Raw genomic sequence first — 23038 nt, 5'->3', positions numbered from 1 at the left:
TATACACTACATATAGGAGGCAGTATACACTACATATAGGAGGCAGTATACACTATATATAGGAGGCAGTATACACTACATACAGGAGGCAGTATACACTACATATAGGAGGCAGTATACACTACATATAGGAGGCAGTATACACTATATATAGGAGGCAGTATACACTATATAGGAGGCAGTATACACCATATATAGGAGGCAGTATACACCATATATAGGAGGCAGTATACACTATATATAGGAGGCAGTATACACTATATAGGAGGCAGTATACACCATATACAGGAGGCAGTATACACTATATATAGGAGGCAGTATACACTAAATATAGGAGGCAGTATACACTATATATACAGGGGACAGTATACACTATATATAGGAGGCAGTATACACTACATACAGGAGGCAGTATACACTAAATATAGGAGGCAGTATACACTATATATACAGGGGACAGTATACACTATATATAGGAGGCAGTATACACTACATACAGGAGGCAGTATACACTACATATAGGAGGCAGTATACACTACATACAGGAGGCAGTATACACTACATACAGGAGGCAGTATACACTATATACGGGGCAGTAAATATATATACATACAGGTTTATGGCGGGAAACCTCCCTACTGTGTGATGTGACGGAGCTTACTCCGGTGCATGTCGGGTAACTAGAAAAACTGGAGTCGGCAATAAAAGGGTGCGGATAGGTGGAGCGTTGCCTAGTAACCGTTTCCTATTAGAACGAGGCCGATTGACGTCACTGGAGGCTTTGATTGGCTGACCGACTGTTTCCGGTGAGTGCGCGGAGAAGACACCCGGAGGTGGAGGCCCAGGACGCCCGGATTACTCGGGAGAGCGACCGGAGGCCCGCCGCTCAGCCATCTCCGGTAACTGCCCCGGCTGGGGGTGGACGACTGGTCGGAGCCGGAGCCTGTGGTATGTACCGGGGCCTAACGGTGGGAACGACGGCACCGAGGGGAGGGTGACAGCACCGCGGGGAGACCTGAAGATGAGGAGAAGGTGACATTACTGGGGGAAGACCTAAGGATGAGGAGAGGGTGACATCACCGGGGGGGGGAGAGAGAGAGAGACCAGAGGGTGACGTCACCGGGGGGGGGAGAGAGAGAGAGACCAGAGGGTGACGTCACCGGGGGGAGACCAGAGGGTGACGTCACCGGGGGAAGGGGGGGGGAGACCTGAGGGTGGCATCACCGGGGAAAAGGGGGGGAGACCTGAGGATGAGAAGGGGGTGACATCACGGGGGGGATACCTGAGGATGAGCAGAAGGTGACATCACCGGGGGGGGGAGAGAGAGAGAGACCAGAGGGTGACATCACCGGGGGGGGAGAGAGAGAGAGACCAGAGGGTGACGTCACCGGGGGGAGACCAGAGGGTGACGTCACCGGGGGAAGGGGGGGAGACCTGAGGGTGGCATCACCGGGGAAAAGGGGGGGTAAACTGAGGTTGAGGAGAGGGTGACATTACTGGGGGGAGACCTGAGAATGAGAAGGTGACGGCACTGGGGGGGGATACCTGAGGGTGAGGAGAAGGTGACAGCACTGGGGGGGGATACCTGAGGATGAGCAGAAGGTGACAGCACTGGGGGGGATACCTGAGGGTGAGGAGAAGGTGACAGCACTGGGGGGGGATACCTGAGGATGAGCAGAAGGTGACAGCACTGGGGGGGGATACCTGAGGGTGAGGAGAAGGTGACAGCACTGGGGGGGGATACCTGAGGATGAGCAGAAGGTGACAGCACTGGGGGGGATACCTGAGGGTGAGGAGAAGGTGACAGCACTGGGGGGGGATACCTGATGGTGAGGAGAAGGTGACAGCACTGGGGGGGGATACCTGAGGGTGAGGAGAAGGTGACAGCACTGGGGGGGGATACCTGAGGGTGAGGAGAAGGTGACAGCACTGGGGGGGATACCTGAGGATGAGCAGAAGGTGACAGCACTGGGGGGGGATACCTGAGGATGAGCAGAAGGTGACAGCACTGGGGGGGGATACCTGAGGATGAGCAGAAGGTGACAGCACTGGGGGGGGATACCTGAGGGTGAGGAGAAGGTGACAGCACTGGGGGGGATACCTGAGGGTGAGCAGAAGGTGACAGCACTGGGGGGGGATACCTGAGGATGAGCAGAAGGTGACAGCACTGGGGGGGATACCTGAGGATGAGCAGAAGGTGACAGCACTGGGGGGGGATACCTGAGGGTGAGGAGAAGGTGACAGCACTGGGGGGGATACCTGAGGATGAGCAGAAGGTGACAGCGCGGGGGGGGGATACCTGAGGATGAGCAGAAGGTGACAGCACTGGGGGGGGATACCTGAGGATGAGCAGAAGGTGACAGCACTGGGGGGGATACCTGAGGGTGAGGAGAAGGTGACAGCACTGGGGGGGGATACCTGAGGGTGAGGAGAAGGTGACAGCACTGGGGGGGATACCTGAGGATGAGCAGAAGGTGACAGCACTGGGGGGGATACCTGAGGATGAGCAGAAGGTGACAGCACTGGGGGGGATACCTGAGGGTGGCATCACCGGGGGAAGGGGGGGGGAGACCTGAGGGTGGCATCATTGGGGGAAGGGGGGGGGGGGGAGAGACCTGAGGGTGGCATCACCGGGGGAAGGGGGGGGGAGACCTGAGGATGAGAAGGGGGTAACATCACGGGTGGGGGGATACCTGAGGGTGAGGAGAAGGTGACATCACCGGGGGGGAGACCTGAGGGTGGCATCACAAGGGAAGAGGGGAGACCTGAGGGTGGCATCACCGGGGGGGGGGGGGGGGAAGAGACATGAGGAGGAGGAGGTGACAGCACTGGGGGGGGGGGGAGACCTGAGGGTGAGTGCATCGGGGGATGATTGATGTTGGTGTATACTGCTGGCTCCCGTCCTGGATGACCTGTATTCAGGGCCCCTGGACGATGCTTTGAAGGCAGAGTCACTATTGGTTGGTTAATTAGTGGCATTTTGGCATTTAGGTGCAGCACCTGGTGGCGGTCAGGAGGGGGTGTTATGTGGGGGTTCTTTTATTACAGCAACTGATGAGCGTTGTCCTTGACCTCTGTGCATAATGGGATTTCTGATCCCAACCCTAAAATGGATTACTGCACCAAGATGACGCGCACTGCCATAACATTAACCTCTTCAGCCAGCGTGTTATAGAGCAGGAGGCGCTGAGCAGACTATACAGTCAGATCCATAAATACTGGGACATGGACACAATTCTGACATTTTTGGCTCTATACATCACCACAATGGATGTGAGATGAAACGGACAAGATGTGCTTTACCTGCAGACTGTCAGCTGTAATCTGAGGGGATTTACATCCAAATCAGGTGAACGGTGCAGGAATTACAACAGTTTCCATATGTGCCTCCCACTTGTAATGGGACAATTGTCTTCTCAGCTGTTCCATGGCCGGTGTGTGTTATTCCCTCATTATCCCAATTACAATGAGCAGATAAAAGGTCCAGAGGTCATTTCCAGTCGGCTATTTACATTTGGAATCTGTTGCTGTCAACTCTCAAGATGAGATCCAAAGAGCTGTCACCATCAGTGAAGCAAGCCATCATTAGGATGAAAAAACAAAACAAACCCATCAGACAGATAGCAAAAACATTAGGTGTGGCCGAAACAACTGTTTGGAACATTCTTAAAAAGAAGGAACGCACCGGTGAGCTCAGCAACACCGAAAGACCCGGAAGACCACGGAAAACAACTGTGGTGGATGACCAAAGAACTGTTTCCCTGGTGAAGAAAACCCCCTTCACAACAGTTGGCCAGATGAAGAACACTCTCCAGGAGGTAGGTGTATGTGTGTCACAGTCAACAATCAGGAGAAGACTTCACCAGAGTGAATACAGAGGGTTCACCACAAGATGGAAACCATTGGTGAGCCTCAAAAACAGGAAGGCCAGATTAGAGTTTGCCAAATGACACTAAAGAAGCCTTCACAGTTCTGGAACAACATCCTATGGACAGATGAGACCGAGATCAACTTGTACCAGAGTGATGGGAAGAGAAGAGTATGGAGAAGGAAAGGAGCTGCTCATGATCCTAAGCATACCACCTCATCAGTGAAGCATGGTGGTGGTAGTGTCATGGCGTGGGCATGTATGGCTGCCAATGGAACTGCTTCTCTTGTATTTATTGATGATGTGACTGCTGACAAAAGCAGCAGGATGAATTCTGAAGTGTTTCGGGCAATATTATCTGCTCATATTCAGCCAAATGCTTCAGAACTCATTGGACGGCGCTTCACAGTGCAGATGGACAATGACCCAAAGCATACTGCAAAAGCAACCAAAGCGTTTTCTAAGGGAAAGAAGTGGAATGTTCTGCAATGGCCGAGTCAATCCCCGGACCTGAATCCGATTGAGCATTTCACTTGCTGAAGACAAAACTGAAGGGAAAATGCCCCAAGAACAAGCAGGAACTGAAGACAGTGGCAGTAGAGGCCTGGCAGAGCATCACCAGGGATGAGACCAGCGTCTGGTGATGTCTATGTGTTCCAGACTTCAGGCTGTAATTGACTGCAAAGGATTTGCTACCAAGTATTAAAAAGGGAAAGTTTGATTATTATTCTGTCCCATTACTTTTGGTCCCTTAACCGCCTCACGTCCGCCCATAGGATATAAACGTCCTATGGGTGGACGTCTATTTCTGACAGCACGTTTTAAAACGTCCTGTCAGAAATAGCAGCTGCACGCTAATCGTGCAGCTGCTGATCGGGTTGCCCGCTGTCAGTGACAGCAGGGCAACCCTAAGACAAGGCAGGGACAGTGCCCAGGTGTCCCTGCCTTCACAATCGCTGCAGACACAGCGCTCACCGAGCGCTGTGTCTGCAGAGCAGGAAGCGCTGTGCGCTTCCTGTTCCGGCCCGGCGGTCATGTGATCGCCGTGACCGGAGTGTGCAGGAGCTGTGTGAGGTCTCTCAGAGACCTCGATCAGCCCTGCTGTGAGGCTGTACAGCGCAGTATACTGCTGTACAGCCTCTATAGGGGTGCATTTGTCCTGTAACTGGGGCTACTATGTCAGCCCCAGTTACAGGAGAAATCAACAGTGAAAAAAAAAGAAAAAGTGAAGTAAATGTCCCCCAGAGGTCTTGTATGACCTTATGGGGGACGAAAAGTGTAAAATAAAATAAAAATAAAATAAAGTGTTGAAAAAATAAAATAAAAAAAAGGTTCACATGTAAAAAAAAAAAAAAAATCCCAAGTAAGGAATAAAAAAAAAAAATAGAAAAAATAAAATAGACATATTTAGTATTGCCGCGTCCGTAAAAACCAGCTCTATAAAAATATCACATGACCTAACCCCTCGGGTGAATACAGTAAAAAATAAATTAAAAAAACTGTGTCAAAACAAGCAATTTTTGTCACCTTGCATCACAAAAGGTGCAACACCAAGTGATCAAAAACGCGTATGTCCCACAAAATGGTACCAATAAAACCGTCACCTCATCCCGCAAAAAATGAGCCCCTACATAAGAAAATCTCTCAAAAAATAAAAAAAACTATAGCCCTCACAACATGGACACATTAAAATTTATAATTTATAATTATATTATATATTATAATTTTTTGGTTTCAAAAATGCTATTATTGTGTAAAACTTTAATAAATGAGAAAAAGTATACATATTAGGTATCGCCACGTCCGTAACAATCTGCTCTATAAAAATGTCACTTGACTGATCCCCTCAGGTGAACGCTGTAAAAATAAATAAATAGAAACTGCTAAAACAACCAATTTTTCCATAGCATCATCACGACGGCATACAAGGAGATTGACCCCTGACCTCTGTAGGGGCAGGAACAGAGAAAGGTTAAATACCCTCCTCCCACCACCAACACCGGTGTTTCCTGTCCCTACAGAGGACAGGGCAGAGAAAGGTCTCCCTGTATGCAGGGAGATGAAGCTAAGGAAATGGAACCTGCTTATTTTTTTATTTTCCGTTACCTTTGGAAAACGCCGGCATCCAGCATGGCGTCCCCCTGCCCTCCCGCGGTCCAAGTACTAACGCTGGGCAGGGGGTTCAGGGCTATCTCGTCCTGGTTATTCCGGGGCCTGTCCCTGGCGCAGACTCCCTCCTAGCCTAAGGAAAGGGCGATAGCTGGGTGCGCGCCGGCGCATGGAGCGCATGTTTCTGACGTCACGGCCGGCGACCCGGAAGTGACGTCGCGGCGGCAGCGTGGAGCCCAGTTTAAAACCGAGGCATAAACGCTGGTTACCGCCAGTGTCAGAACGCTCCCAGGATCGGTCCCCACTGGTGCGGAACCCTTGCCTACAGAGAGGACGATGTCAGCATCTGAGCGATCCCCCAGAGCTGAGCCACCGGCGCTGCTACCAACTGTGAGTCCCCTTCGGGGGTATTGTTTGTGCAGGTCAGGGAGTCTGTTGATCCCCCTCTCCTGCTGTAATGGGTGGAAGGGGGAAAAAAGAGAGAGAGGAAGTTATTTCCAGGGGCAGCTAGCTCGCCTCTGCTGTCCCCCTCTTGCTCTCTCTCTCTCCCTCTAGTGGTCATACCCTGATGCCCTGCCTTCTCCTCTCTTTTAGGCTAAAGAAGCCCCGAAAAAAATCAAAAAGACACTCAAATGTATCTCCTGCAATAGCAGACTTCCTGACTGCTACCCTAAAAAGTTGTGCAACGTACCCATTCAGTACAAGAAGAAATGTTTGGGGGCCTAAGAGTCAAGAAAACTCGTGTGTTCCCCATTAACGAGAGTATTAGGGATATGGTCCTTGATGAGTGGGCAGATCCAGAAAGACGTCTGGGAGTCCCGGCTGCGTTCAAAAATAGGTTGCTTTTTGATCCAGAGGAATCTAAAATTTTCAATGAAATTCCCAAGATCGATGTACAGGTGGCCAAAGTGAACAAAAAAACATCTCTCCCATTTGAAGATACCTCCCAACTTAAAGATTCAATGGATCGTAAAGCGGACAGTCTTCTCAGGAAATCCTGGGAGGCGTCCATGTTCAATATTAAAACCAATATTGCGGCTACCTCAGTCGCCCGATCCATGTATCTTTGGTTGGGAGAATTGGAAACTCATATTAAGGATAGAACATCTAGGGAACAAATTCTTAGTTCTCTCCCTCTTTTAAAATCCGCCACGGCCTTCCTGGCGGATGCCTCTGCCGAATCAGTCCGATTCTCAGCCAGAGACGCGGCACTTTCCAATGCAGCCAGAAGAGCCCTCTGGATGAAGTGCTGGTCAGGGGACAAGACGTCTAAATTGAAGCTCTGTTCCATACCCTTTTCTGGAGAATATGTGTTTGGCCCGGTGCTAGATAAGATTCTAGAGAAGGCCGCGGACAGAAAGAAGGGGTTTCCGGAAGATCGCCCCTCCAGACGCCGGTATCCTTTTCGCCCCTCCTCGGGTCAAGAAAAAAGCTACAGGGGGAAAGGGAAATCAGGACGTTGGAGCTATCCAAAAGGGGGAAGAGGAAGAGGCCAATCCTTCTCCCACCCAAAATCCTCCGATAAGCAATGACGTCGGGGTGGGGGGAAGACTCTCAAGATTCCTGGGGTCATGGGAATCCATCTCCCAGAACCCCTGGATTTCCAAGGTAGTCGGGGCAGGCTACCAAATAGAGTGGTCTTCAAGACCCCCAAACAAATTTTCACTGACACGGTTCCAAATGAACCTTTGGCAAGGAGTCCAGAAACTTCACTTAATGAATGTAATCTCACCGGTCCCGCCTCCAGAAAGAGGCAGGGGTTTCTATTCAACCCTATTTCTAATCAGGAAGAAAGAAGGCGCTTTTCGGACTATCATAAACCTGAAACCACTAAACAGATTCATCCGTTATCAAAAATTCAGGATGGAGACCCTAGCATCTACAATCCCTCTGCTAAGCAAAGACGTCTTCATGTGCACAATAGACCTACAAGACGCTTATTACCACATTCCCATTCACACCGACTCACAAAAGTTTCTCCGGTTTGCAATCCAGGATATATCAGGAAACGTCCATCACTACCAGTTCAGGGCCCTTCCCTTCGGGATTTCATCTGCGCCAAGAATATTTACCAAAGTAGTGGTAGAGATGGTCGCCTTTGCCCGAAGACAGGGACTTATGATAATCCCTTATTTGGACGATTTCCTTCTAGTCAGCGAAAGTCTCAGCCAAATCAGTTCGAACCTGAAGCTTTTTCTCTCCATCCTAGACGATCTGGGGTGGATCGTGAACAAAGGAAAGTCCGTCCTCACCCCCTCAAGGGAAGTTCGTTTCTTAGGGATGATCCTAGACTCCCGAAGGCAAGCGGTATTCCTACCTCGAGACAAAATATCAGTTCTCCAACAAAAGATCAGGTCCTTTCAAAAAAGAAGATCCTGCTCTATCAGAGAGGCGATGAGTCTGCTGGGCCTGCTAACATCCTGTATTCAGGCAGTTCCCTGGTGTCAAATACACTTCAGACCCCTACAGTCCTGGATCCTGAGTGTCTGGGACAAGTGCCAATCCTCTCTAGATCATCAAGTAAGTCCACCAACTCAGATTCTGCAGTCCCTAAATTGGTGGAAAGACCACGGAAACTTATCTCGGGGAAATCCGTGGCAGAAAACTCCCCAGGTCCAGGTAATAACAGACGCAAGTCTGTCCGGCTGGGGTGCAAAGGTGGGGGATCGTATGTTCCAGGGCACTTGGCCAGATTCGATCAGATCCCAGTCATCGAACTTCAGGGAACTGAGAGCAGTCTGGGAGGTGTTAAAGGTGGCAGAGGGAATGTTGTGTCATCATCACATAAAAGTGCTGTCGGACAACACTACGGCCATTGCCTACCTCTCCCATCAAGGAGGAACGCGGTCCGTAACCCTACAAGCGCTGTCAACAAAAATCTTTGCTTGGGCAGAACAGAATGTGGCCTCGATATCGGCAGTTCATCTGAAGGGAATACTAAATCAGGAAGCGGATTTTCTCAGTCGCCACAGAATCGACCATACAGAATGGTCTCTAAGTCCAGAAATATTCGGGCTGGTAGTAAGGAAATGGGGTATGCCCGACGTGGATCTGTTTGCCACCAGGGCAAACTCAAAGGTGGAAACATTCTGTTCCCTAAACCCCAGGGACAGACCTCATGCCTTAGACGCCTTCGCCATTCGTTGGCATTGGAATCTGTGCTATGCCTTCCCTCCACTTCCTCTAATTCCGAAGGTGGTACAAAAAATTCTTCAAGACAAGGCCACGGTGATTGTGATCGCTCCCCTATGGCCAAAGAGAAGCTGGTTCTCATCCCTCCAAAAATTTTCCCTACAAGATCCATGGCTCCTTCCTGTGCGGGGGGATCTACTCCAGCAGGGTCCAGTTCTACACCCAAACCCGCAGTTTCTGAAATTGGCGGCTTGGATCCTGAGTCCCAAACCCTGAAGCTTCAGGGCCTGTCAGACGGAGTTATTGCTACTTTGAAAGCCTCCAGAAAGAAGGTAACGTCAGCAATTTACCTTAAGATATGGAAACGTTTTTGTTCCTGGAGTGGGGACGAATCGCCACATTTGCGTAAACCCAACATCCAAAGAATACTGGATTTCCTACAGCAAGGTCTGGACCTGGGACTTAGACCCTCTACCTTGAAAGTCCAAATTTCAGCCCTAGGTTGTTTCTTTGACCAAGATATAGCCGGCCATCGTTGGATCAAAAGATTCATTAAGGCGGCGACGAGGCTCCGCCCAACGATCACCGCCCGTGTCCCTTCCTGGGATCTGAACGTCGTTCTTACAGGCCTTACTTTACCACCCTTTGAACCCATGTCTGACTGTCCAATAAAATTATGGTCCTTGAAAACGGCCTTCTTAATTGCGATAACTTCGGCCCGCAGAGTAGGGGAATTACAAGCCCTATCAATCAGGGAACCCTACCTCCGTGTTCTAGATGATAGGATTATTCTCCGTTTGGATCCTGGATTTCTCCCCAAAGTCGTATCCAATTTTCATCGGAGCCAGGAGGTTACCCTACCTTCTTTTTGCCAGCACCCCTCTAATGATAAAGAATTGGCGTTTCACTCTCTGGACGTTAGACGGGCAGTCCTAAACTATATCACGGTGACTGAGAAGTTTAGAAAATCTGACAATCTTCTAGTCCTGTTTGGAGGAAGATTTAAGGGCCAAAAAGCCTCCCGGTCCTCTATAGCTAGATGGCTCAAAGAAGCCATTAGTCTTTGTTACCAGATACAAAACCTTACATGTCCAGTCAACATTAGGGCCCATTCCACTCGAGCCATGTCTTCCTCTCAGGCGGAGAGAGCTGGGGCTTCTCTGGAGGAAATCTGTCGTGCTGCCACTTGGTCCAGCATTCATACATTTATAAAGCACTATCGCCTGGATCTTTCCAGATCTTCTGATCTGTCCTTCGGGCGGAAAGTCCTCCAGGCTGTAGCCCCCCCTTAACTGATATATTTTTTATATCTCCTTGTATGCCGTCGTGATGATGCTATGGAAAAACCGGAATTAGTCTTACCGGTAATTCTGTTTCCATGAGATCATCACGACGGCACGTTATTCCCTCCCTATGATTTAAATCATTTTGACCTAGTAGGTCTCTAGAAGGTATGAAGTAATACCTTTGTTTCACTATTTTCCACCACCGGGTTGCTCTGTGTGATTTTGGAAACACTGGTGTTGGTGGTGGGAGGAGGGTATTTAACCTTTCTCTGTTCCTGCCCCTACAGAGGTCAGGGGTCAATCTCCTTGTATGCCGTCGTGATGATCTCATGGAAACAGAATTACCGGTAAGACTAATTCCGGTTTTTTGGTCACCTTGCCCCATAAAGTGTTATAAGGAATGATCAAAAAATCATATGTACCCAAAAATAGTACTAATAAAACTGGCACCTTATCCCCTGGTTTACAAAATGGGATCACTTCTTGGGAGTTTCTACTGTAAGGGTGCATCAGGGGGCTTCAAATGGGACATGGCATCTAAAAACCATGTGGAGTTCCTTTCCTTCTGCGCCCTGCCGTGTGCCCATACAGCAGTTTACGACCACATGTGGGGTGTTCTGTAAACCGCAGAATCTGGGTAATAAATATTGAGTTTTGTTTGGCTGTTAACCATCGATGTGTTAAAGAAAAAAATTGATTAAAATGGAAAATCTGCCAAAAAAGTGAAATTTAAAAATTTGATCTCCATTTTCCTTTAATTCTTGTGGAACGCCTAAAGGGTTAACAAAGTTTGTAAAATCGGTTTTGAATACCTTGAGGAGTGTAGTTTCTACAATGGGGTCATTTATGGGGGTATCCACTATGTAGGCCCCACAAAGTGACTTCCGACCTGAACTGGTCCTTATAAAGTGGGTTTTGGCAATTTTCTTACAAATTTGAAGAATTGCTTCTAAACTTCTAAGCCTTCTAACGTCCTAAAAAAATAAAATGTCATTTCCAAAATGATGCCAACATAAAGTAGACATATGGGGAATGTTAAGTTATAAATATTTTATGAGGTATCACTTTCTGTTTTGAAAGCAGAGAAATTGAAATTTAGAAAATTGCGAATTTTTCAAATTTTTGGGTAAATTTGGGATTTTTTCATAAATAAAGGTGAAATATTTTGACTCAAATTTATGACTATCATGAAGTACAATGTGTCACGAGAAAACAATCTCTGAATGACTTGGATAAATAAAGGCGTTCCAAAGTTATTACCACATAAAGTGAGATATGTCAGTTTTGCAAAATTTGGCCTGGTCAGGAAGGGGGCAAATGGCCCAGATGGGAAGTGGTTAACAAGTGGGAGGCACAGATGTAACTGCTGTAATTCCTGCACCGTTCACCTGATTTGGATGTAAATCCCCTCAAATTACAGCTGACAGTCTGCAGGTAAAGCACATCTTGTCCGTTTCATTTCACATCCATTGTGGTGGTGAATAGAGCCAAAAATGTTAGAATTGTGTCCATGTCCCAATATTTATGGACCTGGCTGTATGTAAAGAGACCCTGTCACCGTGTAATCTGCCGGCAGCGTTTTATACAACAGGAGGAGCTGAGCCAGGAGGTAACGTGTGCCGTCTCTTCCAGCATCATGGCGTCGTGCGGCAGCGAGGAGGACCGCAGCCTGCGTGAGTGCGAGAACTATGTGCAGAAATACAACATCCAGCAGCTGCTGAAGGACTGCATCGTCCAGCTGTGCACCGCCCGGCCCGACAAGCCCATGGCCTTCCTCCGAGAGTACTTTGAGCGGCTGGAGAAGGTAGGTCCCTCAGACTCCTATCACTCCTTCCCCTACAGGACATCACCACTAAACCAGTGTCTCATCACACCTCCATGTATAGGACATCAGTACTAAACCAGTGTCTCATCACACCTCCATGTATAGGACATCAGTACTAAACCAGTGTCTCATCACACCTCCATGTATAGGACATCAGTACTAATCCAGTGTCTCATCACACCTCCACCTACAGGACATTACCACTGAACCAGATTCTCATCACATAATTCAGCACGTTGCCACTGAGCCACTTTGTCATGTCACCTTCATCTACAGCACCTTACTACTGAGCCAGTTTACCACACATCTTTCCAAGGCTTCCACCACTGGTTCAGCTCCTTACTTGTCCAGTAGAAGACACACATCTATTAATGTTCCTCGAGGGGCACGTTACCACTCAGTCGGTTTTTGCTGATTTGCTCTTCATTATTTCCTGTCAGGAGGAAGCCAGACAGACCCTGAGCCAGCAGAAGTCAGGCTCCCGTTCAGACTCCCGTGAAGATGAGATCTCTCCTCCTCCACCCATGAACCCTGTAGTAAAGGGCAGGCGACGGCGCGGAGCGATCAGTGCGGAGGTGTACACGGAGGAGGATGCAGCCTCGTATGTGCGGAAGGTAAGTGCGCCTCGCAAGGCTCATATCCTCTGCACCCTGGGGGGCCTGATGCTTAAAGGCTGCACTCATCTCCGCAGGTCATCCCCAAGGACTACAAGACCATGGCCGCCCTGGCCAAAGCCATCGAAAAGAACGTGCTGTTTGCCCATCTGGATGATAATGAGAGGAGGTAACTCCAGAAGCTGAGACATGGCTGCTGTAGGTTACTGTGTACATAGTGAGTAGGTAAGAGAGATGAGGAGTCGGGGGTGAACTGCAGAAGCTGAGATATGGCTGCTGTAGGTTACTGTATATGAGGAGTAGGTAAGAGCACTGAGGAGTCGGGGGTGAACTGCAGAAGCTGAGATATGGCTGCTGTAGGTACTGTGTACATAGTGAGTAGGTAAGAGAGCTGAGGATTCGGGGGTGAACTACAGAAGCTGAGATATGGCTGCTGTAGGTACTGTGTACATAGTGAGTAGGTAAGAGAGCTGAGGATTCGGGGGTGAACTACAGAAGCTGAGATATGGCTGCTGTAGGTACTGTGTACATAGTGAGTAGGTAAGAGAGCTGAGGATTCGGGGGTGAACTCCAGAAGCTGAGATATGGCTGCTGTAGATTACTGTATAGATCAGTGTTTCCCAGCCTGCTGGGGGTTAGGGGACCCCTCTTTCTGGACCATGCTGTGTAGAGCAGCTTCTTGCATACAGCCCCTCCTATCTCAGTTTCTGGGACCCTGGTGGTTGTGACTGAGATCTCCTATTCTTCCTCCAGTGATATCTTTGATGCCATGTTCTCCGTCACGTACATCGCTGGAGAGACCGTGATACAGCAAGGTAACCGGGGGGCCGGGAGGAGGTTCTGTGGTGACGGCTGATTCTGGGGGGGCCGGGAGGAGGTTCTGGGGTGACGGCTGATTCTGGGGGGGCCGGGAGGAGGTTCTGGGGTGACGGCTGATTCTGGGGGGGCCGGGAGGAGGTTCTGGGGTGACGGCTGATTCTGGGGGGGCCGGGAGGAGGTTCTGGGGTGACGGCTGATTCTGGGGGGGCCGGGAGGAGGTTCTGGGGTGACGGCTGATTCTGGGGGGGCCGGGAGGAGGTTCTGGGGTGACGGCTGATTCTGGGGGGGCCGGGAGGAGGTTCTGGGGTGACGGCTGATTCTGGGGGGGCCGGGAGGAGGTTCTGGGGTGACGGCTGATTCTGGGGGGGCCGGGAGGAGGTTCTGGGGTGACGGCTGATTCTGGGGGGGCCGGGAGGAGGTTCTGGGGTGACGGCTGATTCTGGGGGGGCCGGGAGGAGGTTCTGGGGTGACGGCTGATTCTGGGGGGGCCGGGAGGAGGTTCTGGGGTGACGGCTGATTCTGGGGGGGCCGGGAGGAGGTTCTGGGGTGACGGCTGATTCTGGGGGGGCCGGGAGGAGGTTCTGGGGTGACGGCTGATTCTGGGGGGGCCGGGAGGAGGTTCTGGGGTGACGGCTGATTCTGGGGGGGCCGGGAGGAGGTTCTGGGGTGACGGCTGATTCTGGGGGGGCCGGGAGGAGGTTCTGGGGTGACGGCTGATTCTGGGGGGGCCGGGAGGAGGTTCTGGGGTGACGGCTGATTCTGGGGGGGCCGGGAGGAGGTTCTGGGGTGACGGCTGATTCTGGGGGGGCCGGGAGGAGGTTCTGGGGTGACGGCTGATTCTGGGGGGGCCGGGAGGAGGTTCTGGGGTGACGGCTGATTCTGGGGGGGCCGGGAGGAGGTTCTGGGGTGACGGCTGATTCTGGGGGGGCCGGGAGGAGGTTCTGGGGTGACGGCTGATTCTGGGGGGGCCGGGAGGAGGTTCTGGGGTGACGGCTGATTCTGGGGGGGCCGGGAGGAGGTTCTGGGGTGACGGCTGATTCTGGGGGGGCCGGGAGGAGGTTCTGGGGTGACGGCTGATTCTGGGGGGGCCGGGAGGAGGTTCTGGGGTGACGGCTGATTCTGGGGGGGCCGGGAGGAGGTTCTGGGGTGACGGCTGATTCTGGGGGGGCCGGGAGGAGGTTCTGGGGTGACGGCTGATTCTGGGGGGGCCGGGAGGAGGTTCTGTGGTGACGGCTGATTCTGGGGGGGCCGGGAGGAGGTTCTGTGGTGACGGCTGATTCTGGGGGGGGGGGGGGGAAGGTTTTCTGTGGTGACGGCTGATTCTGGGGGGGGGGAAGGTTTTCTGTGGTGACGGCTGATTCTGGGGGGGCCGGGAGGAGGGTCTGTGGTGACGGCTGATTCTGGGGGGGCCGGGAGGAGGGTCTGTGGTGACGGCTGATTCTGGGGGGGCCGGGAGGAGGGTCTGTGGTGATGGCTGATTCTGGGGGGGTTGGAGGTGCCCCAGTAATTCTGTTCTGGCCTCTTGCAGGGGACGAAGGAGACAACTTCTACGTGGTGGACCAGGGGGAGATGGATGTGAGTATGATGTCTGCCGTCTCTAGGGGCGGGGCTTGACCAGTCAGACCACCAATCCTCTGTTTCACAGGTTTACGTCAGCAGTGAGTGGATGACCAGCATAGGGGAGGGCGGCAGCTTCGGAGAACTGGCTTTGATTTATGGGACCCCGAGAGCTGCGACTGTGAAAGCCAAAACCAATGTGAAGCTGTGGGGGATCGACCGGGACAGCTACCGGAGAATCCTCATGGTGGGTGAGGGGATCCGCTGGGGGTGAGGTCTGGGGAGGGCCAGTGCATGTAACACAATCCTCTCCTCTTCTTACAGGGCAGCACGTTACGAAAACGTAAGATGTACGCGGAGTTCCTGAGCAAAGTGTCCATACTGGGTGGGTATCTGTGGTGTTGCATAGGACTGCAGGTGACATCTACTCTATTATCTGTACTCAGAGAGATATCACTGTGTTATCTGTGGTGTTACATAGGACTGCAGGTGACATCTACTCTATTATCTGTACTCAGATATCACTGTTATCTGTGGTGTTACATAGGACTGCAGGTGACATCTACTCCATTATCTGTACTCAGAGAGATATCACTGTGTTATCTGTGGTGTTACATAGGACTGCAGGTGACATCTACTCTATTATCTGTACTCAGATATCACTGTTATCTGTGGTGTTACATAGGACTGCAGGTGACATCTACTCCATTATCTGTACTCAGATATCACTGTTATCTGTGGTGTATCGATAGAAGGGAGACAGAACGGTTGGAAGTAGTTGGATCTTGGAGGCCCCACTAGGTACAACCTGCTCCAAAAACCCGGATATAGCGCCAGTTCACTACAAGTAATTAGATTATAGTTAGGGGTCAGGAGTATGTGCCCCAAGCTATAGAAACGCCTTGTGGGAGGAATAAAATCATAGGGGGTGAGCCCGTACAGACGCTTGGGTATCACAAGTGGGGCTGTTATCTGAAATAGTTAAGATATCAAAACATCTTACATAAATTAATGCATAAAATCGATATATAAAATATATAATCTATGAGCTTGTACTCACTTCACCGGTTTACTCCATCAAGACACCAGTAAACCTTATACCCCCCAGTCTGGATCACCTGTAGAATGTATGAAATGATGAAGGCCACCAATCAATCAGGGCTTCTGTTCAACTTTCTTTATTTTGCCATCAAATCCGGCTCAACGCGTTTCGGCACAAGAGGTCCCTTCATCAGGAGCAGGATACATATTTGAGGGGATACATTAAAAGCAGCTTATTCAAACAAAATCCCTCATTTTTTGTCAATGGATGTTCTATCTATATGAGGAGTAACACTAATTTGGGCGCTTTCCTATCTTAAAGGGGTTATCCCACTTTGCTTTTTAATACTTACCTGCTGCCTGCGCGCCGTTAACTTCCTGGATTCTGGCTGGGGCTGGGCTTCATCTTGATTGAAGTCTTCTCCCGGCCGGGCCGCGCGCTGGACTGAACGCGCACGCCGCCGCACATGCTCCATGGTGACTTATTCCTGGCCAGTATAGTACAGAGCCCGGCGGGCGCGTTCGTGGCTCTGTACTATTCTGGCCAGGAAGAAGTCACCATCGCGCATGCGCGTTCAGGACAGCGAGCGGCCGGGAAAAAGGAAGGAGTCTTCTGCGCAAGCGCGGCCACCGGGATTCCGGAGAAGAGTGGTGTCCGTAACCAGGGGAGACCGAATGACAACAATGAGGTAAGTGGGGATGAATTTTCTCAAACGGTGGGAATGGGTTAATCAAATATATTTACAAAAATGATCATTGTCAAATCATTAACAGATTTAACAGTGATCATTATGATGGGATTAACCCCTTTAATGGTGGTGGACCTCGATTCAAACAGGAGATATGGTTGGGAAATATATAGATGGGAAAAACCTATATATATCTATATAAATAACATCTCCAAAAACTACACATAAATATACAAAGGTATAGATAAAGAACAGATGGATGAAACATCAAAAGGTGACTCGGACATCTAAAACATGGGTACAGGTGTTTTCAGTAGAAATGTGATAAAATCTGGGTTACAAATGCATCTGTTTAGAGGAGCTTGGGATTAAAGGAGAATAATATAAAAAATGTTAGAGGACGATCCCAAAATGGTGGTTAAAACCAAGAAAACGATCGGGAGCATCTAAAGACTAGTATACTGGAATAGATCCGGTTGTATATATAAAAGTCTATATTTTGTCGATGGATTTACATAGATTAAAGTAAGAGTGATATTAGTAATAATAATAATCTGAATTGGCATGACCTGAACATTAAAATAAAGTCAAATAAGGGGCACCGAATCCTATATATATATTCTAAACGGGCTAGATATCTTATAAACGAGTATAATTGTCACAAGGTACTGATAAAATATGGGCGCAAGTACATTTAGCATGATTGGTAGGGTCTCTAGATTGAAGGGGTTAAAAGCTAGATGTAAATATAAAAATCTCCAAACGAGGCCCTAAATCAATTCTATGGTGAGTACAAAGAAAACTATTCTCAGCTAAAAAATAAAGGTTAGTAGTATGGAATCTTGATAATTAACGTGTTTCCAGTGTTTCAACCCGAATATCCAGAACATCTCCTTCCGACATAGATGAGATTTGTTCTAATGGGATCACCCCAAGGCCCAGGGGGTTTCCCTCGTGCATTACTGAGAAATGACGCACTACGAGTTAGGACCTTTCTATTGACCGATGCCCGTTCATCCGTTCCCTAAGAGTTTGTGTGGTACGGCCGACAATCGAGATTGCAGGGGCATTGGAGTAGATAGATTAGGTCTTTACTTCCACATGTCATGAGTTGTTGGAGCTGTATCTTTCCTATAGGATGTGGTAGATGGAAATCTCCCTGGGATGTGGTGGTCATTTCACAGCATTTGCACTTTCGCGGGCCACATTTGGAGGAACCCTTAGCATCTACCATTTTAGGGGGTGGTTTCGATATTTGAAGGTGTTTCTTACGAGGAAACAAAGGGGCCAAAATGTTTTTGAGGGTTTTGGCTTTACGAAAAGTTAGTTTGGGTATTTCTTTGCCCAGTATGGGACCTTTTAATTATGGTCCCAAGTTTTGTTAGTATGTGTCTGATTAGTTTATGATTGCTGTTATACCTTGTTATCAGGCCTGGTCTATATGGATTCTCTAAGTTTTTTTTTTTTTTTTTTTTAAGTTTTTAGTTGGGGACTTTGTAAGATTCTCATATTTTGAGTCTTTAATAAGCTGGGGGGAGGTGGGGGGGGGGGGGGTACTGGTGAACCTTACACCGCCAAGGGTCTCTATTTGTTTCCTCGTGGTGTCGTTATCGATACAGTTGCATCTAATTCGTTTCATCCGGCTAAAGGGTATGTTGGTCTTCCATTTATGATAGTGACAGCATCTAAAATCCAAAAAACTATTTGCATAAACCTTTTTAAAATATGTCCTGGTGGAGATGATGTTATTTGTCCAAGAAGATGGCTTCTCTGGGGTGAGACTCTAGAGTGAACCCTAGATTCCAGTCGTCCTAAGGTCATCCGTGTTCCCTTGCCAGATGAGAATTATATCAGCAATGTATCTTTTGTAAAAGGTGACATTAGGGTGGTTAAGCAGGCCGATGTGATTTTCGAGGGAAGCCATAAATAGATTAGCATATGATGGTGCCCATTGCTGTACCATTTTCTTGAATGTAAAATGTGTCATCGTAAGAAAAATAATTATGGCGCAAGATGAAATCTATGGATCTGAGAATGAAGTCTCTCTGAGTGGGGGGCATAGAAGCGTCTGCATCTAGAAAGTCCTTAGTGGCCTTCAGGCCTATTGAGTGTCCTAACTATATTGCTATACAGCGATGTGACGTCTAGGGTTGCCCAGATAAAATCATCTTGCCAGGTTACATTTTCTAAATTTTTAATCGGATGAGACGAATCTCTCAAATAAGAGGGTAATGTGCTTGCATATATCTGGAGGACACAGTCGATATATTCTGATAGGTTTGAAGTGAGGGAGTCTATACCGGAGATTATGGGTCTTCCCACTGGGTTCGTGAAGGACTTATGTATTTTGGGGAGAAAATTTAAAATGTGCAACAGTGGGGTGCAATACTTGTAGGTAATGCTTTTCTTTTTTATCTAGGACCCCTATGGAGGATCCATGATCTATAAGTTCATGGAGTTGAGTCTTAATCTTTTGTGGGGTCTATAATAGTGTCTGGGAGAATTCTCCGAGCTTTATTCTCAATGGTTTTTCCCATCTACATATTTCCCAACCATATCTCCTGTTTGAATCGAGATCCACTGCCCAAATTATTGTTACTCCTCATATAGATAGAACATTCAAACAAAATCCCTCATATTTTTTGTCAATGGATAAGCTGCTTTTAATGTATCCCCTCAAATTAGGACACCCAGACCAGCGCCGTTAGCCACCTAGCAACCGCATTGAGCATGCGTTCCAGTGTGGAACGCATCGCACCGATTTCTTACTTCCGAACATGCGCATTGGCCTCTAGTGCGTCCCAGTCTGGAGCGCACTGTAACATTATTTCCGGTGCTGCGCAGCACTGCGTCCCAGGGATCCATAGCGCTTTCCCTTCCGGGTCTCCCAGAACACGCCCGCCAGTGTGATTTCCGTAGGCGTGCGCATGAACTCAGACCCTCCTACTAGTTTTTGCCGGCTTTCTTTCTACACCATCCATGCAAGCTGCTCCTGATGAAGGGACCTCTTGTCCCGAAACGCCTTGAGCCGAATTTGATGGCAAAATAAAGTTGAAAAGAAGCCCTGATTGATATTGGCTGCCTTCATAATTTCATACATTCTACAGGTGATCCAGGATTGGGGGGGGGGGGTATAAGGTTTACTGGTGTCTTGAGTTTTTCCAGATATATCCCCCCCCCCCCCGGTGAAGTGAGTACCAGCTCATAGATTATATATTTTATATATCCATTTTATGCATTAATTTATGTAAGATGTTTTGATATCTTAACTATTTCAGATAACAGCCCCACTTGTGATACCCAAGCGTCTGTACGGGCTCACCCCCTACGATTTTATTCCTCCCACAAGGCGTTTCTATAGCTTGGGGCACATACTCCTGACCCCTAACTATAATCTAATTACTTGTAGTGAACTGGCGCTATATCCGGGTTTTTGGAGCAGGTTGTACCTAGTGGGGCCTCCAAGATCCCACTACTTCCAACCGTTCTGTCTCCCTTCTCCCGATATTGCTTTACATGCAGAGGACTTGTCCACATGGTTAACCCTTGAGTAGCCTCTCCACTAAATCGAATCCACTCCTTGTACCATTTTCTATGAACTATTTTCTCTGAATGTATCTCCACATCCACTGGCCCCTCATGTTATTTTGGTCTTCTGGATTACCTTTTTTCCACAAGTTCTGAATAACCCTCAACTCTTTCTATTTTCTTATCTGTGGTGTTACATAGGACTGCAGGTGACATCTACTACATTATATGTACTCGGTTATCACTGTGTTAGGCCTCATGCACACGACCATTGTTTTGGTCCGCATCCGAGCTGCGGATTTTGCGGCTTGGATGCGGACCCATTCACTTCAATGGGACCGCAAAAGATGCAGACAGCACTCCGTGTGCTGTCCGCATCTGTTGCTACGTTTTGTGGTTCACAAAAAATATATATACTGTCCTATTCTTGTCCGTTTTGCGGACAAGAATAGGCAGTTATATCAATGGCTGTCCGTGCCGTTTCGCAAATTGCAGAACGCACACGGACGCCATCTGTTTTTGCGGATCGCAAAACACACAACGGTCGTGTGCATGAGGCCTTATCTGTAGTGTTACATAGGACTGCAGGTGATATCTACTACATTATCTGTACTCTGAGAGCTGTCACCATGTGGTCTGTGTTATTACATAGAACTGCTGTTGTGTTTGAGGTGTCAGCTCTTGAGGTTCACTTCTCACCTTCCTGTCCCCCAGAATCTCTCGATAAGTGGGAGCGGTTGACGGTGGCGGACTCACTGGAGCCGGTCCAGTTTGAGGATGGACAGAAGATTGTGGTGCAGGGGGAGCCTGGAGACGAGTTCTTCATCATCCTTGAGGTGAGTGATGAGCCTTGTTACCAGTAGGGTGGCAGTGCTGCCTGGGGCCCTGCAGTCATTGGTTCTGTGGCTCTCCGCAGGGGACGGCTGCTGTGCTGCAACGCCGCTCAGAGATTGAGGAGTTTGTGGAAGTCGGACGTCTTGGGTCCTCAGATTATTTTGGTAAGTCTTCAGTTTGTAGCTCTCTGGACTCTCTGATCGCCCCTGTTCTGACACTCTCCCTTCCCTACAGGTGAAATAGCTCTGCTGATGAACAGACCCCGAGCGGCCACCGTTGTGGCCCGTGGCCCCTTGAAGTGTGTGAAGCTGGATCGCCCGCGCTTTGAGCGGGTCCTGGGGCCCTGCTCTGACATCTTGAAGAGAAACATCCAGCAGTACAACAGCTTTGTCTCGCTGTCTGTGTGAGCGCCCACCTGCCCGCACCCTCCACCACCGCTTTACCTCCGCAGATAGCTTGTGCTCTCCGCTGCCACCATCACTCCTGTCAGTCCCGCCACCAGGACAAGCTGAAAGCCTCACCCCCTTCTTTCCTTTTAGAAATTGGTTTCTATTAACCCTGGAGTTGCCAGTAGCTGGAGGTCCTGGTGCTGCCCATTGTGTCCATCTATTGGGTGACCAAGGCCTTGGGTCCTGCTGCTAGGAAATGAATCGGGTGTCATGTCCACCTCCTGTTTCTGCACACAAGGAAACGGCCGGGTGTGGCCCCGTGATCTGCGTCCTGGGGCCCGGCGGCGTGTCAACCAGGCCCCAGGAAGTGCAGATCACTGGGTCCCCACGGGCTCCGTCGCCGGTTTTATCCGCTTGTTTTTTAATGTGATGCCGTCATTTAGCGGTGAGCGCGGGGCGTTTGGGGGAAGCTGATTCTTTTGCGCTCTGTAGACTCGTACGCAGGCTCCGTCCGTCTCGTCACATTAAGAGGACCAGTTTTGTATCGTTATCTGATCATTTACTGTATGTGCTCAGATCTCTCTGAATAAAGATGGATTCCTTTTCTTATAGATTCTCCTCACAAGCCGTTAGCAATAAAATGATTTGACTTCTTACCTTGCGTTTTCTGTCTTCTGCGTATTCTGCTGTTGGCTGCTATGCCACTAGTCGCCACTTGGAGGCAGCGTGTTCACATGGAGCCGACCGCCCCCCTTTATCCCAGCGGTAATGTTCCAGGGACAGGCAGTTACATTTGGCGTGAGTTCAGATTAACCCCTTGTAGCTGCCGTCACAGTGCGTCCAGACACTATAAAGACTACTGTGAAGTATCCACAGAGGCCTTGTCCGTCACACAGAAATAAGATCCGCCGCTGATGACAAGGACTTTGCCTGTAAAGAACACTGACCTGTGACAGACTGATCGTCACTCATCACACTGTGCAGATCAACGAGCGTCACCAGTGAAGCAGCGTGTCCCTGTGTACGGAAGGAGGGTCTGCTGCCAGATTTACACAGGACAATGGTAGATCCATCGTCAACCAGAGTGAAATGACGACGTGCTGTTTAAACCGGATGCCTGTCTGCAAAACAACGTGCTTCTCAGTCACCGCTGCATTTGGTTCAGCTTTTAATGGGGATACAGAAGAAAGCCATTAGCAGAGATCAGGTGCACTCATCTTCACTGACAACTAAAGGATTGGGCATGTTCAAGTCCCAGTACCTAAACAGTTAACTGTTAGTGGAGAGATAAGGCAGGATGTGTATGGTCTCCTGTCTATAGAGGAGGTAGTTATGTAATGGCTGCCG

At 49.2% G+C, this 23038-nt stretch overlaps 1 protein-coding gene across 3 annotated transcripts; it reads left to right on the top strand.

The window, feature by feature from the left end:
* The first annotated feature begins 780 nt into the window (after positions 1-780).
* Positions 781-22347, top strand: PRKAR1A (protein kinase cAMP-dependent type I regulatory subunit alpha). 3 transcript variants are annotated; one of them, XM_040434870.1, is made up of 11 exons: positions 781-899; positions 12028-12199; positions 12661-12834; positions 12912-13003; positions 13588-13649; positions 15182-15228; positions 15299-15457; positions 15535-15595; positions 21183-21304; positions 21385-21466; positions 21537-22347. In XM_040434870.1, the coding sequence occupies exons 2-11, from the start codon at positions 12032-12034 to the stop codon at positions 21707-21709; spliced, it is 1140 nt and encodes a 379-aa protein (XP_040290804.1). In that variant the 5' UTR covers positions 781-899; positions 12028-12031; the 3' UTR covers positions 21710-22347. The 3 variants fall into 3 exon arrangements, with proteins under 3 accessions (XP_040290804.1, XP_040290802.1, XP_040290803.1); XM_040434868.1 differs by having other exon boundaries at positions 792-948; XM_040434869.1 differs by having other exon boundaries at positions 792-968.
* Positions 22348-23038: the final 691 nt, after the last annotated feature.

Source organism: Bufo bufo, chromosome 6 (assembly GCF_905171765.1).
Source record: "Bufo bufo chromosome 6, aBufBuf1.1, whole genome shotgun sequence".
In the NCBI taxonomy this organism is placed as follows: domain Eukaryota; kingdom Metazoa; phylum Chordata; class Amphibia; order Anura; family Bufonidae; genus Bufo; species Bufo bufo.
The sequence above is the reverse complement of the archived record's forward strand: the minus strand, read 5'-3'. Positions and strand labels throughout refer to the sequence as shown.

Coding starts and splice junctions, on each gene's coding strand:
- PRKAR1A (XM_040434870.1), top strand. CDS start 12,032: ATGGCGTCGTGCGGCAGCGAGGAGGACCGCAGCCTGCGTGAGTGCGAG. Junction 13,650..15,181: donor AGAGACCGTGATACAGCAAG/GTAACCGGGGGG, acceptor GGCCTCTTGCAG/GGGACGAAGGAGACAACTTC. Junction 21,467..21,536: donor TGGGTCCTCAGATTATTTTG/GTAAGTCTTCAG, acceptor CCTTCCCTACAG/GTGAAATAGCTCTGCTGATG.